We start from the raw sequence: 21,917 nt of genomic DNA, 5'->3' as shown, positions 1-21,917 counted from the left end.
GATTTTTATTTTAGATATTATTTTTCCCTTCAAATGGTCCTTTTGAAGCAATTACATCATTTCAGACCTTTGGCATTCTATGTGCTAATTTGTTGAGGTAATCTGGAGAAATTTCACTCCACGCTTGTGAGATGGGTGACATAGTTTCCTGTATTAAACAACGTGACTGAGCTGAGAAGAAAAAAAGAACATAGATTTTAATTCCCATAAGTCCTGGAACACGGCCAAAGAATTGACCAAAAATACTATAATGTTTAAAATAGATAAGTATTTTAGAACAGGTGTTACTTTTCAATCACCCTGTATTATACGACTTTATAATATTGTCTCAGCAATTATAGTTGTCGATATAAAGAAGTGCTGAGATATACGTTTGATTTTTAATTCTACATAATAAATGTTCTCATAATTAAAATATATATTTTACTCATTTTTGGGGAACAAAATAAAATTAACTTTGCTAAATGAAAATTCAGTCTATTTAACCTAAGAATTACTTCTGTTATAACTACATTTTTCAAAAAGCCTGATTATTTTGTCACTCAAAATCTTTCAAAGAAAGAGAAAATATAGAGGAAATGTTATGTTAGTGTTGTTCAGAGTTTCTCGTTGAGTGTGTTGTTTTGGCTAGACCCATATATTTCTGACACATTCAGAAAGTTCCTGAGACTTGATGATAGGGGTTAGCATCTCTTGACATCATACCATGCAAATACACCGCAGGCTGCCGATAGATTTAACAAAGAATAGGAAACTGACACATGAAACAAAGGTCAGTGTAGCACAGGTTGCACCAGAGGGTGCATTAAAGCTGTAGCAAATTGGAAACACATGGCATGAACACAGTATGTAGTAGAGACCGACCGATATGGGTTTTTCAGGACTGATACCGATTATTAGTTGTTAGAGGGGCCGATAACAGATTTTTGGAGCTGATATTCATTTGCAATAAAAGTGTAGAAATTGATGTAAAATAAATGAATAATGCAAACACTAAACTTCATTGAAATGCCTAAAGCATGTTTATTGAATCACACAAATAGAAACTAATAGATCCAGAAATGCCTGCATTTTCTAGACTCAGGAACATCTTTTACACAGTTGAATAAAAGGTTAAATAAATAGCTCTCTGAAAAATTTCCACAGAAAAGAAAGCCCTGATGACCTCATCTAAATATCCTTGAGCAAGATACTCAACCCCACGTTGCTCCTCCTGCTGCGTCACCAGTAGGTAGATGAGGATATAGTGTGAAGTGCTTTGAGGGTCTTAGAAAGGTGGAAAGGCACAATACAAATGTAACTCTATTTACTATCACCATTTAAGCAATCAGGGCACGGGGGGGTACAAAAGACAGCAGGCAGGAGAGAGAGGCGTGGCTGCATCTGAGCCGAAATAACCCAGTTTTAAATTGATTTTTTTCATATCGGCTGGTCGAATTAAAAAACAAAAAAAAAGGCCGATACCAATATTTGACAAATTTCCAAATATCGGCGACGATTATCGGCCCGGCCGATCGAATCTGTCTATCTCTACTATGTAGAGCCACGAAACATTGGTCCAACACTCATCTCACCTCCTCCCCACCTTTTTTGTCCAATTCGTCCTGTAAAATAAGTCTGATCTATGTTCATGTCTAGAGACGATAAAGGCTGCACAGATCAGCACAGGCTGTGTGGATTAGAAGGGTGCTGATTCTAGAGACAATGTTTTAACAGGAATCCCAGCATGTGGCCTTTTATCTGACAGACCCAGAGTTCATCGTGGTCAAATCGCACAAAACCAGAGGGGAGCAAGGCTCACGTCAACAATTACCACATGAATGAACATTGTTCAGTGCTCCCCCTCACTACCACTGCCATGACCCTCCTCATTATACTTAAGTCCCCCAAAAAATACAATGAACAGTTATTTATAAGCCTTTTACATTTCCCCCCTAATATTTTTATTTATGTCTGCAAATTGATCTCATTACAAAATTTGAAAATGTACTCATGAAATGTCAAGTTTGGAGGCTATTTGACCACTCAGATAAGTGTGCAAAGATTATCTTTAATGTTATTTATAATTACATTTGTGTTGGTATGAAAAAAGTTAGAGATGCCTGAAAGACTTTTAGAAGGAGAAAAGCCTTTGTTCTCCAACAGTTTTTGTCTAAATTTGATGTGTAGCAGTTGGTCCTTTCCGGTCTAAATAATAAGCAAAGTCTGAGAAAGAAAGGGCGTGACAGAATATCAAATGAGATAGCCAAACAGGCAGTAAAGCTCATTCAAAATGCAGATGCTGTCGCCAGGGGACATGTTGGTGAAAGCAAGGCTGTCACACTTACAGCAAAATTAAGTAATTTGTGTAAAATACCTTAGAAATGGTCGCTGGAATACTACATTGTTGTATTAAAAAAAAAAAAAAAGTCATACCGTATGTGAAATGAAAAAGCGAATGGATTTCTCTGTCTAAAATTGGCTGTTTTCATCAGAATTTTGATATAAAAAAATAAAAGGAAACTATATTAACCAAATACACCTCCAGATATGTAATCAACCAAAAAAAGTTAAGCAGAAAGTTTTATATCCTCGGTAAATAAGGAATTATCCTGCAAACAAACAAAAAGAAAACACACAAATACAGCATCCATCTTGTTTGTACCTGCAGAGTTGGGTCTTTTATTGTACCAATTATATTTCTCATTCTAATGGATAAGATGTAAAAACCCTTATTAGCTTTGCTAATACCTCAGTCACTCTGTCCAACCATAGCATTACTCTTGAAACATAGCTGATTTACAGACCTGTTGGTGCTGAGATGGTGGTTGCTGCACTGGTCCTGCGGCCCCTCTCGGCAGTGATGCTGATGGTATAGAGCATGCCTGGTGTCAGGCCTCGCAATGTGTGAGACTCAGAGGCTCCCGGAACCACCTCCTCTGCTCTTTGACCATCAGCGGAAACATAGACAAGTCGGTAGGAGTCCAGCTTGGCCAGTGGCCGTCTCCACTCCATCATCATTGTTGTCTCTGTCACCTCAACAACAGTTAGGTCCTTCGGCGCATCCAGTGCTGTAATAAATGTAAATTGGGTTGTAACATCTTCTGTTCAGAGGACACAATACAGAAGTGAATTACTGGCAAAAACAAATATTAGATTTAAAATAGCAACAAAGTTTTAATAATAAACATGACATTGTAATTTTGGGGGTATTTTTAGTGGCATATACAGTACACACAGCATACTCACAATCAGTGTTGTTAATCTTACTTTAAAAAGTAATTAGTTACAGTTATAAATTACTTCTCCCAAAAAGTAATTGAGTTAGTACTTCAGTTATCTCAACCTAAAAGTAACTAGTTACTCGGCAAAGTAATTGGTGTTACTTTTCATCTTCTACATGTTATTACATGATCCTTTCTATAGCGTGTTTCAAATCAAATATGTTTATATTAACTGATTGAATTGAACTCTTTTTCATTCCATATTTTTAATTTCACTTATATAAGAGTGCAATGGTATACAAACTTTAACTAACTACCGTAGGCGGAGTTTGACTTTTGGGGTAGGGTGGGGGGGGCACAACATGTTGATGACCCCGAAACGCAGTGTCAGCAATAAAATTAATTTACAAGAATATTTATAATAATAAGTTGAAAATGAGCATTTTTTTGTTTCCCATCATTCTTGAGGGGAATTCTAAATCAGGCTGCTTAGGACAGCTAAACTTTTCGCCAAGATCGTCATCCATTGAATATAGTATGCCCGCCGGTGTCGTGCCAATGTAGGTACCCCAGTCAAAAATTGTATAACCTGGGCGGAGCCATGTGAAGGTAGATTTGTGTCTTCATTATTGAATCAAAAAAAAGTTGCTTCAGTAAAAAAAAAAAAAAAAAAAGTTGCTTCAATCAAAATATATATTTTTAACCCCAAAAAAATGTCGCTTCAATTGAAAAAAAAAAAAAAAAAGTGTTTGAATGCAAAAATAAATTTGAAACTCAACGAATTAAAAAAAAAAAAAGCAGGTGGAAGCAATTTTTTTTTTTTTTTTTTTTTTTTGATTGAAGCAACTTTTTTGATCGAAATAATGTTGATTTTTTTTTTTTGGGGGGCCACATTTTGGCTAGGAAATTTTTGTCTTTATTATTCAATCAAAAGATAAGTTGATTAAAAAAATATATATTTTCAAAAAGAAAATCAATCAATAAAAGACAAATTTCAATCATAGAAAAACTTTTGAATGCGAAAAAAATATTTGAGATTGAAAAATTTGCATTTGAACCTTAATTTTTTATTGATAAAGTTTACTTTGATTGAAGCAATCCTTTTTGTGTTTCGGCCATATTATGATTAGGACATTTGTATCTAAATCATTCAATACCCCAAAAAGTTGCTTCGATCAAAAAAAAAAAAATTTCGATCTATTTTTTGGGGGAAAATTATATGCAAAGCAAATGACTGTCTAAGGCAGGGGTCCCCAACCTATTCCACAAAGGCCCACTGTGGGTGCAGGATTTCATTCCTACCAAACAAGATGACTACACTTTTTCCCCATTCTGGTGTTTTACAAGTGCAATCAGTTGATTGCAGTCAGGTGTGGCTTGTTTTAGTAGAACCCTCATTGGTTCAACTGTCTCTGCTGGATCGGCTGGAACAAAAACCAGGACCCACAGTGGGCCTTGAGGACTGGGTTGGAGACCCCTGGTCTAAGGTGCTCGAAAAATAATTTTAACCTATTATAAAAATATATTTTCTTGTTCATTTCATTCATTTTAGTTGTTGCTTTCCAACTTTTATATATAAATAGGAAAGTCAACTACATGTAATTACACTTTTCGGCCAGCAGGGGAGCCCCCCCTTAAAATCAGCTAATGCTAACTACTACTACTACTACATACTAAAGAAATGGAAGTTAATCTTACAAACTGATACCTGAAAGTATGTGTGACACTGTTAAAGTAACTACAAAATATTTGAATAATTTGAGAAAAATCTACACAAAACAGGGAACATGTACTCTGTTGCCATAATATACAGCACAAACATGCTCCTTTACTGTAATTGTTAAATAAAACCTATCACTGCAGTATGATTACATACAGAAATTGTTAAGATAGCAGTAAATGTGTTATTGTAGTGAGAGACAAGTGAGAGCCTCGTACCGGTCACAGCATTGGTGGTCGTTGGTAGACTCTCCCGTTCGTCTTTTACTGCTGTCACTCCCATTCCATACTCTGTGCCTGGTCTTAGACCTAGACAGCCATGCAAAATACAACATTTTATATTCAAAAATGAAAACAAATAATGTCATGAATTGTTTGCTCAAATCCTGTATCTTTCACCAGTTGAATGGCTGAGAAGCTGTATCGTCAAGTGGCCAGCTGTTACTGCTAATGGCTTCGGTAGCCGTAGCGAACACAAAAACACTTTCGTGTGGTGTGTTAGTACAATAGGTTGCAGCCAAATTGCATTTCATGGTAAGCCTGAGCTCATAGTAGAATGCGGCTGGTGTATTTGCATTGATGGATCTATAGGGTCCTTGTCGTGCAGCAGAAACAGTACTCCCAATGATACAGCTGGCGGTGGAAACCCTTTGGTTTTCACAATTAAGCCCTCTCTAGGCCCGATCGCCTTTAATTCCTTTATTAACTCCCACAGAGGTCATCACACACAGAGTTCTGCAGCATGAAATTACACCTAATACCCAGGAAACTCATTATCAATAAAATCACGAGCGTGAAGGCAATTACAGATAATAACTGTGTGAAAGCACTACTGAGGTGCGTGTGGAGAAGAGGGGGACGTCTGCTGAATGGACACAATGCTTTATTTCCATGAGATGGGCCTCCCAAGGACAAAGAACTGCGCCAGACAAAGACACTATTAGACAAAGTTTTTCCTCTCACTTATTGTGTTTAATCTAGAAACAAACAGGAAAAAAAACAAGGCTCACAGCATTGCTTTATGATGTCAACAGCATTGATAGATGAAAACATGCCCACTTCTCTTGCCTGAGCAAGAGCTCAAAGAAAAATAAGCTGCAGTGTGATTCAATTTAAAGAGTGAATGCCAAATCCCCCTGGGTGGTTTTCTCATAAAATGGACCTATTGTAGTTGGGCAAACATTTCACGATACTAAACAAAGGCAAGCCATTGTAGAAATGAGATTGCAAAACATAACACTGCCCATTGGAACACACGACAAATATTTGTCCAAATAAACTTAAGTGTAGACATGTAATAGTGTCAAACTTTCATTTCCCTCCAAATACTTTTTAGTTGTGTCACTATTCACCAGAATGTAGGGCTCATGTAAGTACCAAATAAATAAAAGAAATGCGAAAACCTTGCCTGCAGTGCACCCATGATCAGTGCCAAGACCTATTTGTTGGGACTGTCATAAAATAACTGAGCCATGATGCCGAAACTATGTATACTATACCTATGAACATTCAAAAACATCTCTTGGATTTCTTCAGCAGTTGACATGATCATTTTCCTACCTCATCTTATCGTGTATGAATTGAATCTATTTGCATTTAAAATAAAATCATATTTCTCATCCATTGGTTTTACTGCTGATGAGATCGTCATATAATGTGTGGTCTTCTGGTTTTAGAGGCCTACATAGAAAATTGATATAATTTTTTTTTTTTTAAACTGAGTATTGCTATTTTCACACAGAAAGGTCACATGAGATGCTGGGAAGAGAGCATAAATTGTCTCTGCAATACGTTATTGATAAAGTGTGGTAGTGTGAGACACTGGAATTGTGTGTACCGATGATCTTGGCCTGTGTTGTGTCTTTGGGTCCAGCAGGGAAGAGCAGTTCCCGGTGTTCACCTCCAGACAGAGGTCCATACTTAATCCGGTAGTTGTCCACTTGAGCTTGGCTGTTTTTCCACTCCAGAGTGATGCTTTCATCAGTCAGCTCCAGCTTCTGAAGGTCCCTGGGGGCATCCAAGTCTAACACACAAATAAGTTGATTTCATAAAGATGCTTATCACCAACAACTTGTTTCCATTAAGGCCAGTGACTAAAGCTTACTAGCACAGGAAAAACGTATTCCTCTTTATTCTGAACTTGGTGTGGTATGTGGTCCTTTAACCATAATTAAACCCACCTCAGTAGGATATCCTTCCTCATAAAATCATAGAATGTGTGGTCTTTCACACATCCCTCTCACCCTACCTCACTTATTACATCAGATTCTAAACCTGTTTGTGGTAAATAGTAGGGGTGTAACGGTACAAAAAAAATCTCCGTTTGGTACGTACCTCTGTTTTGAGGTCACGGTTCGGTTCATTTTCTGTACATTAAGAAAACAAAATGCAAAATATAAATGTGCTAGTTGTTTATTACACACCTTTGTGCTTTCAACAATAGGAACATTAGCCTATACAAAGCTAGAATTCTGCTCAAAAAGCAGCGGGTATTTAAAGATAATCCAACAACAATTTGCCTTTCAGACCCCGCGTATTGGTCAGCTTTCTTTCTGAAAGAAAGAAGAAAAAAGAAGTCCTGTGCTAAAGAGAAAAGCAATCCCAATGACAAAGATTTTAACATGTATTTTACAAATGAAATGCCTCAATGAATCTTTTTTTTCTTTTTCTTATGAACGGTTTTCAAAAGCTTTATTGGTAGATTTTCTCAAGTTAAAGCGCCACACAGAAATTAATAAATTTAAGTGTGTAAGCAGGATCTGTGTATTATTGTTATTTAATTACAGGTGTTTTAGCTCATTTCAATTTATTTTTATTTAAATGGGCTATTATTTATTTTATTATGTGTTTATATTTTACAAATGTGATGTAGTATTCATTTATATTGTAATTTATGTGATGTATAACTTTAGTTCCTATGTGAATATTAGTTCCTACTTGTTTTGTTGTGGTAGGAGGGTTTTGTATTGAACACGGGGCCATGTTGGTTATTATTATAGCAGAGAAGACAGCAGTAAATCAACAAAGACAAGTCAACTGTGCCCCGATCTACGACTCAAGAGATCTGATGGACTCAAAAAGTGGGTTATGATTGCATATTAGTTTGAAAATCGACCGGATCCACGGTATTTTTACATGAGTGACTTCCTGTCTGCCCGATCCTAGCTACCGGTAGTAGTATTGACGCAGGAGAGTCGCGTCTCGCGTCAAATAATAATCTCTGCCGTTCTTTTCGCGTGCGTCGTGTTGAGCCGCTTCCGGGACGTGTCTAACACGCGGCCGCACTGTGCCTGGTGTGCATTGGCTGATTTGACTTTAACGCCCGCATTTCACTGCGTTCTCGCGGTGGCCACGTTGTCGCGCTGTTGACGTTTCTGGGTTATACTGTCCTACCGTGTTGGTCCTCATTATAGTAGAGAAGACGGAGTAAATATAATCTACACAAAGAAACTAACCCGATCGACTCACAGCCCCGAAAAGTAAAGGTTACATTACGTCAGAAACTCTTTCGGTATGCCTCTGTTCCGAACCGAGCACCACATACTGAAACGGTTCAATACAAATACATGTACCGTTACACCCTTAGTAAATAGGTAAATGTTGCAAATCAATTGGCTTTCAGAATATTGTGGGGGAAAATGAGTTACATAATTCCGTGTTAGCGTCTTACCTGTGAGGAATGATTCATAGACAGGGACACTGGACCGGTCTCCTCTCCTGGCTGTGAGAGACACCTCATACTGGGTGTCTGGGATGAGTCCTCCGAGATGGTATTGAGTGTCTGTGGAGGAAAGTTCAACCACACTGCGATCAGCAGGGCTGGAGCTAGGCCCAAAAGAGATGCTGATCCCATCCACATTGGCCACAGGCTGGAACCATGTCACCAACGCTGTTGTGTCTGTCACATCACGGATGTTCACCTGGCTCGGTGCGTCAATCCCTGGAGGTGCAATGAACACATAAGCAATTATTGTTGTGCCTGTTAAAAAATATGGCTAGATGTAGCAAGGGTCCTTAACAACTTAATACTCAGTTTTTCCATCTCCTCGGGGTTTACAGTTTTAATGCAAAGCCACATCAACGCAACAGCGGGACACCACCTTAAAATTAACAATAAGGCCCAGACTAGGTAGACAGGCTCCATGAAAATAAGTCTAATAAAAATCTCTTAACAACTTGGCTTTCAGGGAACACACCCAACGAGGCATAAAATGAGAAGGATGTGACACCTTAAAAAAATGAAGCCTGTCAAATCAAGGGTGAATTTTTTTCAGCAAACAGTTACTGTGATACCTAAATTGGGAACTACTGTAAAGAAGTATTTTTTTCCCCAAATTTATATAAAGTGGAAGTGCATAATTTTTAATCTTCGAGTTAGCAGGGGTTTAATTAGTCGGTGGAGTTGATTTCAACAAATTCCGTGCAGTTTTTAAGTTATTTGTTAGTTTCAGGGCTCTGGAATCGCTAAGTTAGCTCGAGTCAATGGGACCATCTTAGCATGCCAATAAAAAAAGATTCAGATCTACGAACAGATCCAACATAGTCAAATAAATTCAAAACTCAGATAATTGTTCCAAAACACCCATGCAGCCAAAACAATGTCACAAAAAACCTGTCGTAATTCATTTTATTCTGCAGGACTATTTTTTTAGATGCGTAATACGACCACAATAGAGAGGAGTGCGTCGGCCACTCGTGCTCATGCTGCATTCGAGGAAGGTGGGAAGTCGGACTTAATCTGCCCGGAGGGTACAATTTGCGACCTCAAGGCGTTCCAAGCGAATGTTAACAGCAAAGATGGCTGGTCGTGACAAGTTGTTTTTTATTTTGGCCATCAAAAGACATTTTGACCTCAAGCAAATCTGCCTTCTTGTCAGCGTTAAAATAGTGGAGGCGTTCCAATGATATTTTTCCAGATCGGAGGTTGGAAACTCTGACTTCCCAACTTCGTCGAATGCAGCATTGAGTTACCTGATGGCCGGCAACATGGTGAAATGTGCATTTAGAGACTTTGGAAACAGAAGAAATGGGCAAAGGAAAGTTTCCAAAATTTCCCTATGAAGAACGAGGAACAATATAAACTGGTTACTTGCTGCTGGCTACGACATAAAAAATCAGCAGTGAAAAAAATCCACTCCGTCCTACTCTTCTGCAGAGCTTCTGGATTACAAATGTTGCTGTTCATACTGCAATTATTGACACGCAATGCTAAGTTTTAATAACTTCATCCTGAAAACATATCCAGCACAATTGATTGCATGGGTCATCGATGATTTTCATGTGTGCATGTTTATTATTATTGTCATGATAAGTCGGCCCAATTGACTCACGCTAGCTTAGCCACTCCGGAGCCCTGAAACTAACAATAACTAACAATCTACACGGAATTTGTTGAAATCAACTCCACCGACTAATTAAACCTTCACTAACTCGAATAGTAAACCTCATGTAAAAAATTCCGAACTTCCCCTTTAAGTTCAATGAGTCGTTGGTGTTCCCATGTTACCTGAAGTCAAGTGGAAATTGTTACTCTACTACATTTAAATAACAAGCATTTACCCCCCCCCCCCCCCCCCCATCACATTTCTGAAAAGTGCTTGTTCCAGTTGTGTCGGAGGATTCGAAAAACTCTGTTTCTTAACTATACCTTGTGTTCACTTGGTGTTGCTGAATCTGACTGTTACACATCCTCCCCCCATTTTATTGATTTGCAAAGGCTCCCTATTTATCCTCTTTTCACAAATAAGTAAAACTTATAGATATTTATTGATTCTCGGAGATGCTTAATGATCCAGATTAGGTCACTCTGTTTTTGTACAACTTGTCACAAAACACAGCACAAATTGATTGCCTCTTCCACAAGATATAGATGGCTCCATAGACCAAAATGTTATACAGTGGGGCAAATTAGTATTTAGTCAACCACCAATTGGGCAAGTTCTCCTACTTGAAAAGATTAGAGAGGCCTGTAATTGTCAACATGGATAAACCTCAACCATGAGAGACAGAATATGGAAAAAAAAACAGAAAATCTCATTGTTTGATTTTTAAAGAATTTATTTCCAAATTAGAGTGGAAAATAAGTATTTCGTCACCTACAAACAAGCAAGATTTCTGGCTGTCAAAGAGGTCTAACTTCTTCTAACGAGGTCTAACGAGGCTCCACTCGTTACCTTTATTAATGGCACCTGTTTTAACTCATTATCGGTATAAAAGACACCTGTCCACAACCCTCAGTCAGTCACACTCCAAACTCCACTATGGCCAAGACCAAAGAGCTGTCGAACGACACCAGAGACAAAATTGTAGACCTGCACCAGGCGGTGAAGACTGAATCTGCAATAGGTAAAACGCTTGGTGTAAGGAAATCAACTGCGGGAGCAATTATTAGAAAATGGAAGACGTACAAGACCACTGATAATCTCCCTCGATCTGGGGCTCCATGCAAGATCTCACCCTGTGGCGTCAAAATGATAATAAGAACGGTGAACAAAAAACCTAGAACCACACGAGGGGACCTAGTGAATGACCTACAGAGAGCTGGGACCACAGTAACAAAGGCTACTATCAGTAACACAATGCGCCACCAGGGACTCAAATCCTGCACTGCCAGACGTGTCCCCCTTGCTGAAGAAAGTACACGTCCAGGCCTGTCTGCGGTTCGCTAGAGAGCATTTGGATGATCCAGAAGAGGACTGGGAGAATGTGTTATTGTCAGATGAAACCAAAATAGAACTTTTTGGTAGAAACACAGGTTCTCGTGTTTGGAAAGAATGGAAAGAAAGAATACTGAATTGCATCCGAAGAACACCATACCCACTGTGAAGCATGGGGGTGGAAACATCATGCTTTGGGGCTGTTTTTTCTGCAAAGAGACCAGGACGACTGATATGTGTAAAGGAACGAATGAATGGGGCCATGTATCGAGAGAGTTTGAGTGAAAATCTCCTTCCATCAGCAAGCGCATTGAAGATGAGACGTGGCTGGGTCTTTCGGCATGACAGTGATCCCAAACACACAGCCAGGGCAACAAAGGACTGGCTTTGTAAGAAGCATTTCAAGGTCCTCCAGTGGCCTAGCCAGTCTCCAGATCTCAACCCTATAGAAAATCTGTGGAGGGAGTTGAAAGTCCGTGTTGCCCAACGACAGCCCCAAAACATCACTGCTCTAGAGGAAATCTGCATGGAGGATTGGGCCAAAATACAAGCAACAGTGTGTGAAAAGCTTGTGAAGAGTTACAGAAAACGTTTGGCCTCTGTTATTGCCAACAAAGGGTACATAACAAAGTATTGAGATGAACTTTTGGTATTGACCAAATACTTATTTTCCACCATGATTTGCAAATAAATTCTTTAAAAATCAAACAATGTGATTTTCTGTTTTTTTTCCCCGCATTCTGTCTCTCATGGTTGAGGTTTACCCATGTTGACAATTAAAGGCCTCTCTAATATTTTCAAGTGGGAGAACATGCACAATTAGTGGTTGACTAAATACTTATTTGCCCCACTGTATGTACCGGTAATATTCCAGTTCCATGAATACGAGTGTTGACACTTTTTTTGTATTCATGAGGTTATTCAAACATTGTACGGATAAAATCCTGTGAAGGACACCTTTTCACCAGTGCTAGAATTGATGTGTCACACACTGGCAACTTTAGGAAAGACATCCCTCTGTGGAGGAGTGATAATCCAAATTCGAGCTGCGCGCAGGCTGGAAGTATCTCATTTGGGTGTCAAAAGACCATTCTTTGGACAGGCACACAGGCGTCCCTTGGAGCCTTATTTTTTCACTGACTGGTACATTCTGCTCTTGGCATGTTAGGAAAGTTTTAATGACACAGAACCTAATATAACGTTGGCTTATGCATGACATGTACTTTAATTGCCACTGTAAGTAATCATAAAACCTTTGGGATCCTGACTTCATCTTGTATTGCGACTCCATAGACACATTGGAAGGTAAAGGTAAAAAATCACTTTTTAATATTTGTTTATCTGCTCTGTAACTGTTGGTTTAATGCATATATTTGTCAGTTTCATGAAGCTGCATATCAGTATTTCTTTTACTCATTCTGAACAACACAATTGAACTATTGATTTACTGTAATAACTCAAGGTTAACGCGTTGCATACTTCTTCATAATCTACAATGGTATGAATAGTGTAACAATGATTGTTCTGTTTTAAATTCAAAGGAACCATGTGCATTTCACTCTCACAATTCAAAACATTTCCCAGGTGTCATGATAACATTTGTGACGTGTTCAGAAATAAACAACAAAGATCAAGGTCATATTTGAGGTTCAGTGAACTAGGGCAGTTTTCAGAAGTCTTTCCTGTGTTGGGTCAAAAAGGTTAAATCCTCAGGCCAATGCGCTGGTTATAAATAACCCGATATTGGCTCATTCTCTATTGGATCTGCTCCTAGGTTACTTTTAAGCCAGCGGTTTTGAAAGTGTGAATATGTACACTTACTTGTGACAACATTCTTGGAGGCAGGTGGTCCGCGCTTCTTGTTTTTAACAACTTCCAGTTTAACTTCGTACTCCTGGCCTGGGCCCAAGCCAGACTGTTCAAAGGTTGTGTCTGGACTGCCGATGGAGCTCAGAATCTCACCGTCTTCCTCTTTCTGGCAGAATAGAAAACATCAGCATTACCTGTGTGTGCCTTTCAGTGCGTGTATTGCTGCCAAACATTTACTTGAATTTTTGTCTGGTATTAGTGGTGCAGAAAATGAATGAATGAATGAATGAATGTTTATTCCCTCTCCTGGGCTTCTCAGAACTTCATCCTCACAATCAATAAAGTAAGGCCATAAAACTTCACAGTTGGTTTCATCAGGATAAAAATCATAACAATCGACATAACCATGGGGGGTGCCTAAGACAAGCTTCTGAGCAAAAATTGAATCAGCATATGGCAGAAAACACAGACAAGACTGAAAAAGCAGTTTCTGCTCTTGCACTCCTCTTTAAAAGAAACTGCTGTATTCTAAGCCAAAACAACTCTTATGTTTGACAGAACAATATGTCTATATGCTGATGCAGATTCATGGTGCATTAAGCCCCTGAACTATTTTTAATTTGTCCGTTTTACCCTGGAAAACCCTGTTTACAGACATCGCGCAACCGCTTTTGTTTCAACTCAGCCATAAAACTAAGGTAATTAATTATATTTATTATTCAAAATGTATGTCATTTTTAGCTTAGAATCGTTAATTGATGTCTAATATTTCGTTAAAAAAAAAAAAAAAAAAAACTTTAAAAAATGATGCACTCGCCTATTTCAAACTTTTAAACAAATGACGTCACAATGAAAAAAATGGTGTCTGTAAAAAAGTCACGGATATCTACCTCATAACTATCGCTTTTCTGTATTTTTTTGTTACTGTCGCATTTTCTCCGAAATGTTAGATGATAAATAATCGATCCAAACAAAGAAAATTTGACCAAAAAAAAAAGTTTAAAAGGGTAAATATATGAAAAACACAATCTCGACCACTCCTCGATGTCTGCGATTTCTGCATCGCGACCCTTGTTATATTACCATGTTTAACCCATAAAATCCCCCAAAAATCCAGCTGTGTCCATTCCCAGCTGTGTCTTGACACTCAGTGATAAATGCTACATGGAATTTTTGGATCGAAAAATGGTAAGTACGTGATAATATCTCGTTTTGGCGTCTTTAATTCTGCTCTCGCGTGCTCTCACTTCCAGATAGGGTTTCACTGTTTAGAATTTTTTTTTTTTTATTGCCCTCCTGTTCAAATGTTTTTCTTCCCCCCAAAAATTGAGATTTTAAGCTTTCCAATGATGTATCACACATGCATATCGGACAATTTTGAAAGTTGGCCAAATTGGGGGTGTCAGAGCGGAACTTTAAGTCACCTGAGTGTTTTCCCCCATATACAAACGGATAACTGTTTACACAACTGCAGTTACTGAGCTGAAATCCATCCTCCTATGGCAGTATGAAGGTCAGCCTTGAGTACCTCTACACTTTGAGTGACAGGAGCCATGGTTGCAAATACCAGTATTAAAGATTCAAAATTTAAAAGTTTGCTAGGTTATACAGTTTGTCTTTTGCTTATCTGGCATTTTGTCACGGCAACTTTAGCAGTTAAGCTCAGTCTTCCCTTTTGCTACTTTTTGTGGCTTTTATGAGGAATCCTGAAACATTCCCAGACCCACTGAAAGGCATGACTGCATTGTTGGAGACAAAGCAGTGTAGATTTGAGCTGGACATGAAAATCCTAGGATCTGTTTGCTATGGGTGACCCTACCAAAAACATTAAGCCCACCACAGTTTTTCTTGTAGAATGAGTTAAATATACCCTTCAACCCTGATAAGGTAACACCTCTGGGAAGAACATGTAGTATTATCCCCTGAGGGTAAACATTTTAACCCCCCGTTGTTTTACAGTTATGGTTGGCTTGTTAATGATTTGCATCATACAAAAAAATCCATAATACTAGATGAGATTCTGAAATCAACCTTCCCTAGGAATGCAGATTTTTCAAAAGACTCACAGTGTTCCTGAAGATAAGGTTCCACCCATCAAAGGGGATATCCAGTGGGTCCCATTGCACCTCAACAGATGTCTCTCGCACTGCCTTAAACTTGAGTCCCTCAGGCTCAGGAAGATCTGTAATGGTTAGAAACTATTAATTTACAACATTTTGGATAGGCTTGAGACTGTTTTATCATCACATATAAAGTTGAATTTTCATACGTGTTGCCACCCTTGCGCTAACAGGAATGCTTCTTTTGTTGTTGAGAATTGCATAGACGCTGATCAGGTACTCAATGCCTGGTTCAAGCTCTCTAATTGTGGCCTTCTTCTGGTCCCCGGGGACCCGCACATCAAGCTCCAAACCTCCAGGAGCCGTAGGAACATAGGTGATGAGGTACTCTGTCACACGCATCTCGTTATCCCAAGACAGATCCACTGTCTCAGGTGTGATCTCTTCCACAGTTAGGTCCTTTGGAGGAGAAACTGGGTAAACAGAGAAAATAACAAATTTATAAGAAAGCCATTCTAATTCTACATAATTAATGGCCATAGTATACAACAGGGGTGGCCAACTCTTGTCCTCGAGAGCCGCAATCCAGCTTGTTTCCCATGTCTCCCTCCTTTAACACACTTGAATCAAATTATCAAGATTGTTATCAGGCAACTGCAGAGCTTGCCGATGAGCTGATCATTTGATTCAGGTGTGTTAAAGGAGGGAGACATGGGAAACAAGCTGGATTGTGGCTCTCGAGGACCAGGGTTGGCCATCCCTGTTATACAATGTAAATTTATCAATGATTGCATTTTGATAAATAATGTTAGTCCTATTTTGATCTTAGTTGATTACAATCACAACGATGTTTGAAATGTGAAGTGAGGGTCTACCCATTGTCCTTACCTGCTGAGCAGTCTTCCCCAATGAAACCTTCATTGCAGATACAAACTCCATTATCACAGAGTCCCTGGTTCTGGCAGTCTCCAGGGCAGGTTATGATGGCACAATCGAGCCCAGTGAAGCCTTCGTAGCATACGCATATGCCATCATTGCAATATCCTCTGTCCAAGCAGTTTTTAGGACATGTCTTTTCACTGCAGTCCTCACCAGTGAAACCCTTGTGACAAACACATTGGCCGTTCACACAGTGTCCATGACCAAGACAGTCATTGGGGCAGGTGAGCTCACCGCAACCTTTGCCAGTGAAACCAGCGAAGCACACACACTTGCCATCCACACACTCCCCACGTCCCATGCAGTCTTTAGGACAAGTCTTGATGCTGCAGTCCTGGCCAGTGAATCCTTTATCACATATGCACTGGCCATTAACACAACGCCCACGATCTAGGCAGTTGTTAGGGCAGGAAAGCTCACTACAGTCCTCGCCTTGGTATCCTTCATCACATAAACACTCTCCATTTATACACTGGCCTTTGTTGCTGCAATTTTCAGGACATGATAGAATAGAACAATCTTCACCCTCAAATCCTGGGTCACAGATGCATTTTCCGTTGAAGCAATGCCCTCGCTCATTGCAGTTTTGTGGACAGGTGAGCTTGGAGCAATCCTCACCAATATAGCCACTCTGGCACACACACATTCCCTTCACACACATACCACGATTGTTACAGTTTCCAAGACAAGTGAGTTCTCCGCAGTCTTCTCCAGTGAATCCGTCATCACAGAAGCAAGTGCCGTTGACACAGCGTCCACGGTCATAGCAGTCGTTTGGACAGATAAGCTCAGAGCAGTCAAAGCCTGTCCACGGTTCATCGCAGACGCACTCGTCATCAATGCAACGTCCACGACCCAGACAGTTATTGAGGCAGTTTGTCTGGGAGCAGTCCTCACCAATAAAGCCATCCTCGCATAGGCAAGATCCTTCAACACAATGACCGTAATCACCACAGTCCGGCAGGCATAGTTCAATGCCACAGTCATCACCAGTGAAGCCTTCGAAGCATTCACATTTCCCGTCCACACAGCGGCCCTGGTCCTGGCAGTCATTGGGGCATTCAGGTTCTGTGCAGTTGGGGCCTTTCCACCCTGACTCACATACACAACTGCATGTGTCAGCACTCCAGTTCCCACGGCCATTACAATATGGTTTTGTGGCAACTTCTCCTAAAAAATAAAAATATATTTCATTTTCAAAACAAATTCTGGTTAATTCAAACAAATATTTAAATGTTAAGCTTCAAACTAACTTAACCTGTAAGCATATTCAATTACTGTATCTTCATCACTGCCACATTGTTTCAACAGTTTTTTTCATAGGCTTCATTTGCAAACAATCTTGCTTTGGATTTCAGGACAACATTCTACTGTGGGTGTAGTTTAGTGATGTGGTATCTTATTTATAGCTCTCGTAAACATGTAGAACGTCATTGCAACTGCCAACCACAATTTAAAAACAACACTTTGTTAAATTAATACTAATCGTTGCATGCGTAAAGATGTTGTTTGACATGGTACTTTTATTGGATGATAATTTAATCGTTTTTTGTTTTTTTTTAATCTTAGATTTGCAGATGTACCCAATGTAAAATTGAATTGTACAGTGTAAACGTACATCAAAATAACACTTTTCTTAAGGCGGTCAGTCATCTGTTCTCAGTTTAATATTGCAATTAGCAAACATGGTGTTGCCTCAGAGTACTCACTGTCACAATGTGTACTGTATATTAAACTAAAAGATTGCGAATGTATTTTTTTTTTTTTCAATAGCCAAATAGGGAGAAGTGATTTGCATGTCAAAGTCTGCCACTGAGCTTTTGATTTTTAACTTCTTAAGTGAGAGTTAGATGTCTACAAATGATATAAGATTTTGAAATTATAGAATTTTTGGATTAATTGTGATAGCTTTCCTTATCTTTCTCTTTCCATGCATGCCTCTGGGAAATTATTTTAAAATAGACTTATTTACATTATATGCACCACACAAAACCCATCATGTCATATGAACATACCCGCAACTTGAGCTCCACAGCAACCTGCCCCACTGCCACACTGCTCTCTCAGACTGGAAAGTTCTGTCTCCAACATCTCCAGTCTGTTCAGGATTTCTTTGATATCAGGTGGGTGGTTGTTGCAGCCACACGCCTGCTTGGGGATATTTATGCGGTGGGTGAAGACGATCTGATTGTCACCATCCAACGTGTGTTCCATGTGCTCAGTGTTCTGCATATCCAGAGGGCTATTCTTGTGATGGGGCACAGTGCCACCAGGTGACTCAAGGTCCACCGAACAGAGGGATGTGGAGGGAACATTGATGTTGTAGACATGGTTGAAAACAACTGGTTGGTCAGGGTTTGGCAGGGTGAGGTTCTCTTGATTCTTCTTAGGAATTAGAGCCTCTCTGCGATGTCGTATGACTTTCTTTACCAGGCCACTGGTGGAGGGCTGTAGGACCATGGCCAATATCATGCAGCACAAGGTGAAGCCTTTTGTCCCCATGTTGACCTTCCACTAGCACCAAGAATGGAGTAGAATTTTTCCCCCAATTGTCCTTTTGTGACCTTTCATCAAACACAGTGAAAACAAAGGGAAGGATGATGTAAATCACTTTTTTCTTGACTATCATATCAAAGTAATATCAAAACAAGAACTAATTCCGTATACTGTAGTTGAAGCAAACTACATTAAATTAAAAGTATACTCATCGGTAAGGTTGAAATCCCATATGTCCAAAATTGGTCAATGTATAGTTTTATTCCATAGACAGACAATATATGATTATTTACAGCACCAAAATAAATGTACAACTTCCTCATCATTTCTACTGTGTTAAAAATGAATTGCTATCTTTGGTGATGCAATTATAATGGCTGATATCATGAAAGTGATGGCTTCGGAGATGTCAATGCTAAGTTAATATAGGTAGTTTGCCGGTTACGAACGAGTTCCGCTCCTACGCTGGCGACGTAACCCATGCAAATCGGAATTAATCCTTTAAGGACCCCTAAAGCTCAAAATAACTATCAAAAAACATGTTTTATTCGTCATTGTACTGTCCTCGGCAAGACTTTGGCGCTAAGTCCTAGCTAGACAGCAAGCTAAGCTGTAATCTTTCCCCTCTCTCTCACTCGGGTGTGCAACTTTTTCGTGGGAGCAAATGCGTTCTTCCTCAGGGCACAAAGGTCATATTAATACAATGAAGTAAAAAATAAGATACTGTGAGGTACAAGAAGGTACTGTTTAGGCGACAAAAAAAAAAAAAACCCAAGCAAAAAAAAAACAACGGGAGAAAAAAATGTCGTTGTAAAGTCAAAACCACTTAAGTTGGGTTTGTCGTAACCCGAGGACTACCTGTTTATTCTCTTTATTCATCATTTTAGTAACTTGTTAAGAAGAAAAAAGACAACACAGAAATAAATGTACTACGTAAAATGGACAAAAATATAGGAACAAAGAACTCTATACTTGAAATCCCAACTTGAATGTTTTACATTATAATCATTAAAAATTTTGTGGAAAAAAATAGTGAAGAGACCAGCCAGACCCATTAATTGCATTTCTTTCCTGATTCCAGAAAGTGATCTTAATTTTGTCTATATACACCCATTTGAGCCGACTCACTGTGCTTCTCTAAGAATGCACAAATTAGTCCAGCATACCAATCAAAAGGTGTCAACTATATGGGCGATCTGTGAACATGTAGGTCTAAAAATGTTTTTTTTTCTTTTTTCTGACCATGCTAACCTACGATGAGAATCTTTTTACAGCCCTAAAACACCTGCGTTGTGGAGAGCAGGCAGCTCTTTCCTCTGGAGATGAAAGCTGACGTAGTATAGCTAAACCATCTGTGGGCTGTCTCTAAAGCACACTGGTCTGCTACCTGGAAAACAGCAGGTCAGCATTCCCAGGCAGCTTTCCCGGCAATCATTGGGGCTTGTTTGAGCCATGTAACATGATTCTTATTACCTTTTTACTAAACCTCTCAACGACATCATTTGTTTAAAAGGCCTGATGGAAAAATATGCTTAGCTTGTGTCTTCGAGGGCACCTTTAACTGTTCTATGTTGATACTGTGGGGGTTATTCATTTACAGAAGTACAAGATTACTAATTAATATTAGTATTTCTGTGTCGACTTGTTGCTTTGGAAGACACCTAGAGAATATTGCATATGATCTGCAACACTCAGTGAGGTAAGACACAAGTCGTGGACTGCATGGAGCAAGCCATTTTTGTCAACCTGCACCTCCCTCTCCAAAAATATTGCCACAGGTTTCAACTTAACAAATGAGCAACAGGAGGTTGCACTGCAGTGCAGAAAATATTGTGGTCATACGAAACCAAAGTTGAACTATTTACAGTGGGGCAAATAAGTATTTAGTCAACCACCAATTGTGCAAGTTCTCCTACTTGAAAAGATTAGAGAGGCCTGTAATTGTCAACATGGGTAAACCTCAACCATGAGAGACAGAATGTGGAAAAAAAAAAAAAAAAAACAGAAAATCACATTGTTTGATTTTTAAAGAAATTTTTCCAAATTAGAGTGGAAAATACGTATTAGGTCTCCTACAAACAAGCAAGATTTTTGGCCGTCAAAGAGGTCTAACTTCTTCTAACGAGGTGTAACGAGGCTCCACACGTTACCTGTATTAATGGCACCTGTCCACAATCTCAGTCAGTCACACTCCACTATGGCCAAGACCAAGAGCTCAGTCAGTCACACTCCACTATGGCCAAGACCAAGAGCTGTCGAAGGACAAGAGAGACATAATTGTAGACCTGCATCAGGCTGGGAAGACTGAATCTGCAATTGGTAAAACACTTGGTGTAAAGAAATCAATTGTGGGAGCAATTATTAGAAAATGGAAGACATACAAGACCACTGATAATCTTCCTCGATCTGGGGCTCCATGCAAGATCTCACCCCGTGGCATCAAAATGATAACAAGAACGGTAAGCAAAAATCACAGAACTACACGGGGGGACCTAGTGAATGACCTACGGAGAGCTGGGACCACAGTAACAAAGGCTACTTTGTCAGTAACACAATGCGCTGCCAGAGACTCAAATTCTGCACTGCCAGACGTGTCCCCCTGCTGAAGAAAGTACACGTTGAGGCCCGTCTGCGGTTCGCTAGAGAGCATTTGGATGATCCAGAAGAGGACTGGGAGAATGTGTTATGGTCAGATGAAACCAAAACAGAACTTTTTGGTAGAAACACAGGTTCTCGTGTTTGGAGGAGAAAGAATACTGAATTGCATCCGAAGAATACCATACCCACTGTGAAGCATGGGGGTGGAAACATCGTGCTTTGGGGCTGTTTTTCTGCAAAGGGACCAGGACGACTGATCTGTGTAAAGGAAAGAATGAATGGGGCCATGTATCGAGAGATTTTGTGTGAAAATCTCCTTCCATCAGCAAGGGCATTGAAGATGAGACGTGGCTGGGTCTTTCAGCATGACAATGATCCCAAACACACAGCCAGGGCAACAAAGGAGTGGCTTACGACAGCCCCAAGACATCACTGCT

At 39.5% G+C, this 21,917-nt stretch overlaps 1 protein-coding gene and 1 long non-coding RNA gene across 6 annotated transcripts in view; one reads left to right on the top strand and one right to left on the bottom strand.

Moving 5' to 3' along the window:
* LOC130913542 (tenascin) overlaps positions 1-21,917 on the bottom strand; it is a 128,123-nt gene that overhangs the window by 13,218 nt on the left and 92,988 nt on the right. For 4 of the 5 annotated variants that reach the window (XM_057832219.1, XM_057832218.1, XM_057832221.1 and 1 more), the window contains exons 2-10: positions 18,402-18,950; positions 16,336-17,556; positions 15,657-15,920; positions 15,454-15,569; positions 13,400-13,553; positions 8,593-8,862; positions 6,760-6,945; positions 5,142-5,231; positions 2,787-3,050 (exon numbers count right to left, since the gene is read on the bottom strand). In XM_057832219.1, the coding sequence (XP_057688202.1) occupies positions 2,787-3,050; positions 5,142-5,231; positions 6,760-6,945; positions 8,593-8,862; positions 13,400-13,553; positions 15,454-15,569; positions 15,657-15,920; positions 16,336-17,556; positions 18,402-18,888 (3,052 nt within the window). In that variant the 5' untranslated portion in view covers positions 18,889-18,950. Of the gene's footprint in view, positions 1-2,786; positions 3,051-5,141; positions 5,232-6,759; positions 6,946-8,592; positions 8,863-13,399; positions 13,554-15,453; positions 15,570-15,656; positions 15,921-16,335; positions 17,557-18,401; positions 18,951-21,032; positions 21,135-21,917 lie in introns of all 5 variants that reach the window. The other variant, XM_057832220.1, reaches the window with a different exon arrangement.
* LOC130913544 (uncharacterized) overlaps positions 1-21,917 on the top strand; it is a 48,591-nt gene that overhangs the window by 16,975 nt on the left and 9,699 nt on the right. The gene's annotated exons all lie outside the window — the stretch shown is intronic.

Source organism: Corythoichthys intestinalis, chromosome 3 (genome assembly GCF_030265065.1).
Source record: "Corythoichthys intestinalis isolate RoL2023-P3 chromosome 3, ASM3026506v1, whole genome shotgun sequence".
In the NCBI taxonomy this organism is placed as follows: domain Eukaryota; kingdom Metazoa; phylum Chordata; class Actinopteri; order Syngnathiformes; family Syngnathidae; genus Corythoichthys; species Corythoichthys intestinalis.
The sequence above is the reverse complement of the archived record's forward strand: the minus strand, read 5'-3'. Positions and strand labels throughout refer to the sequence as shown.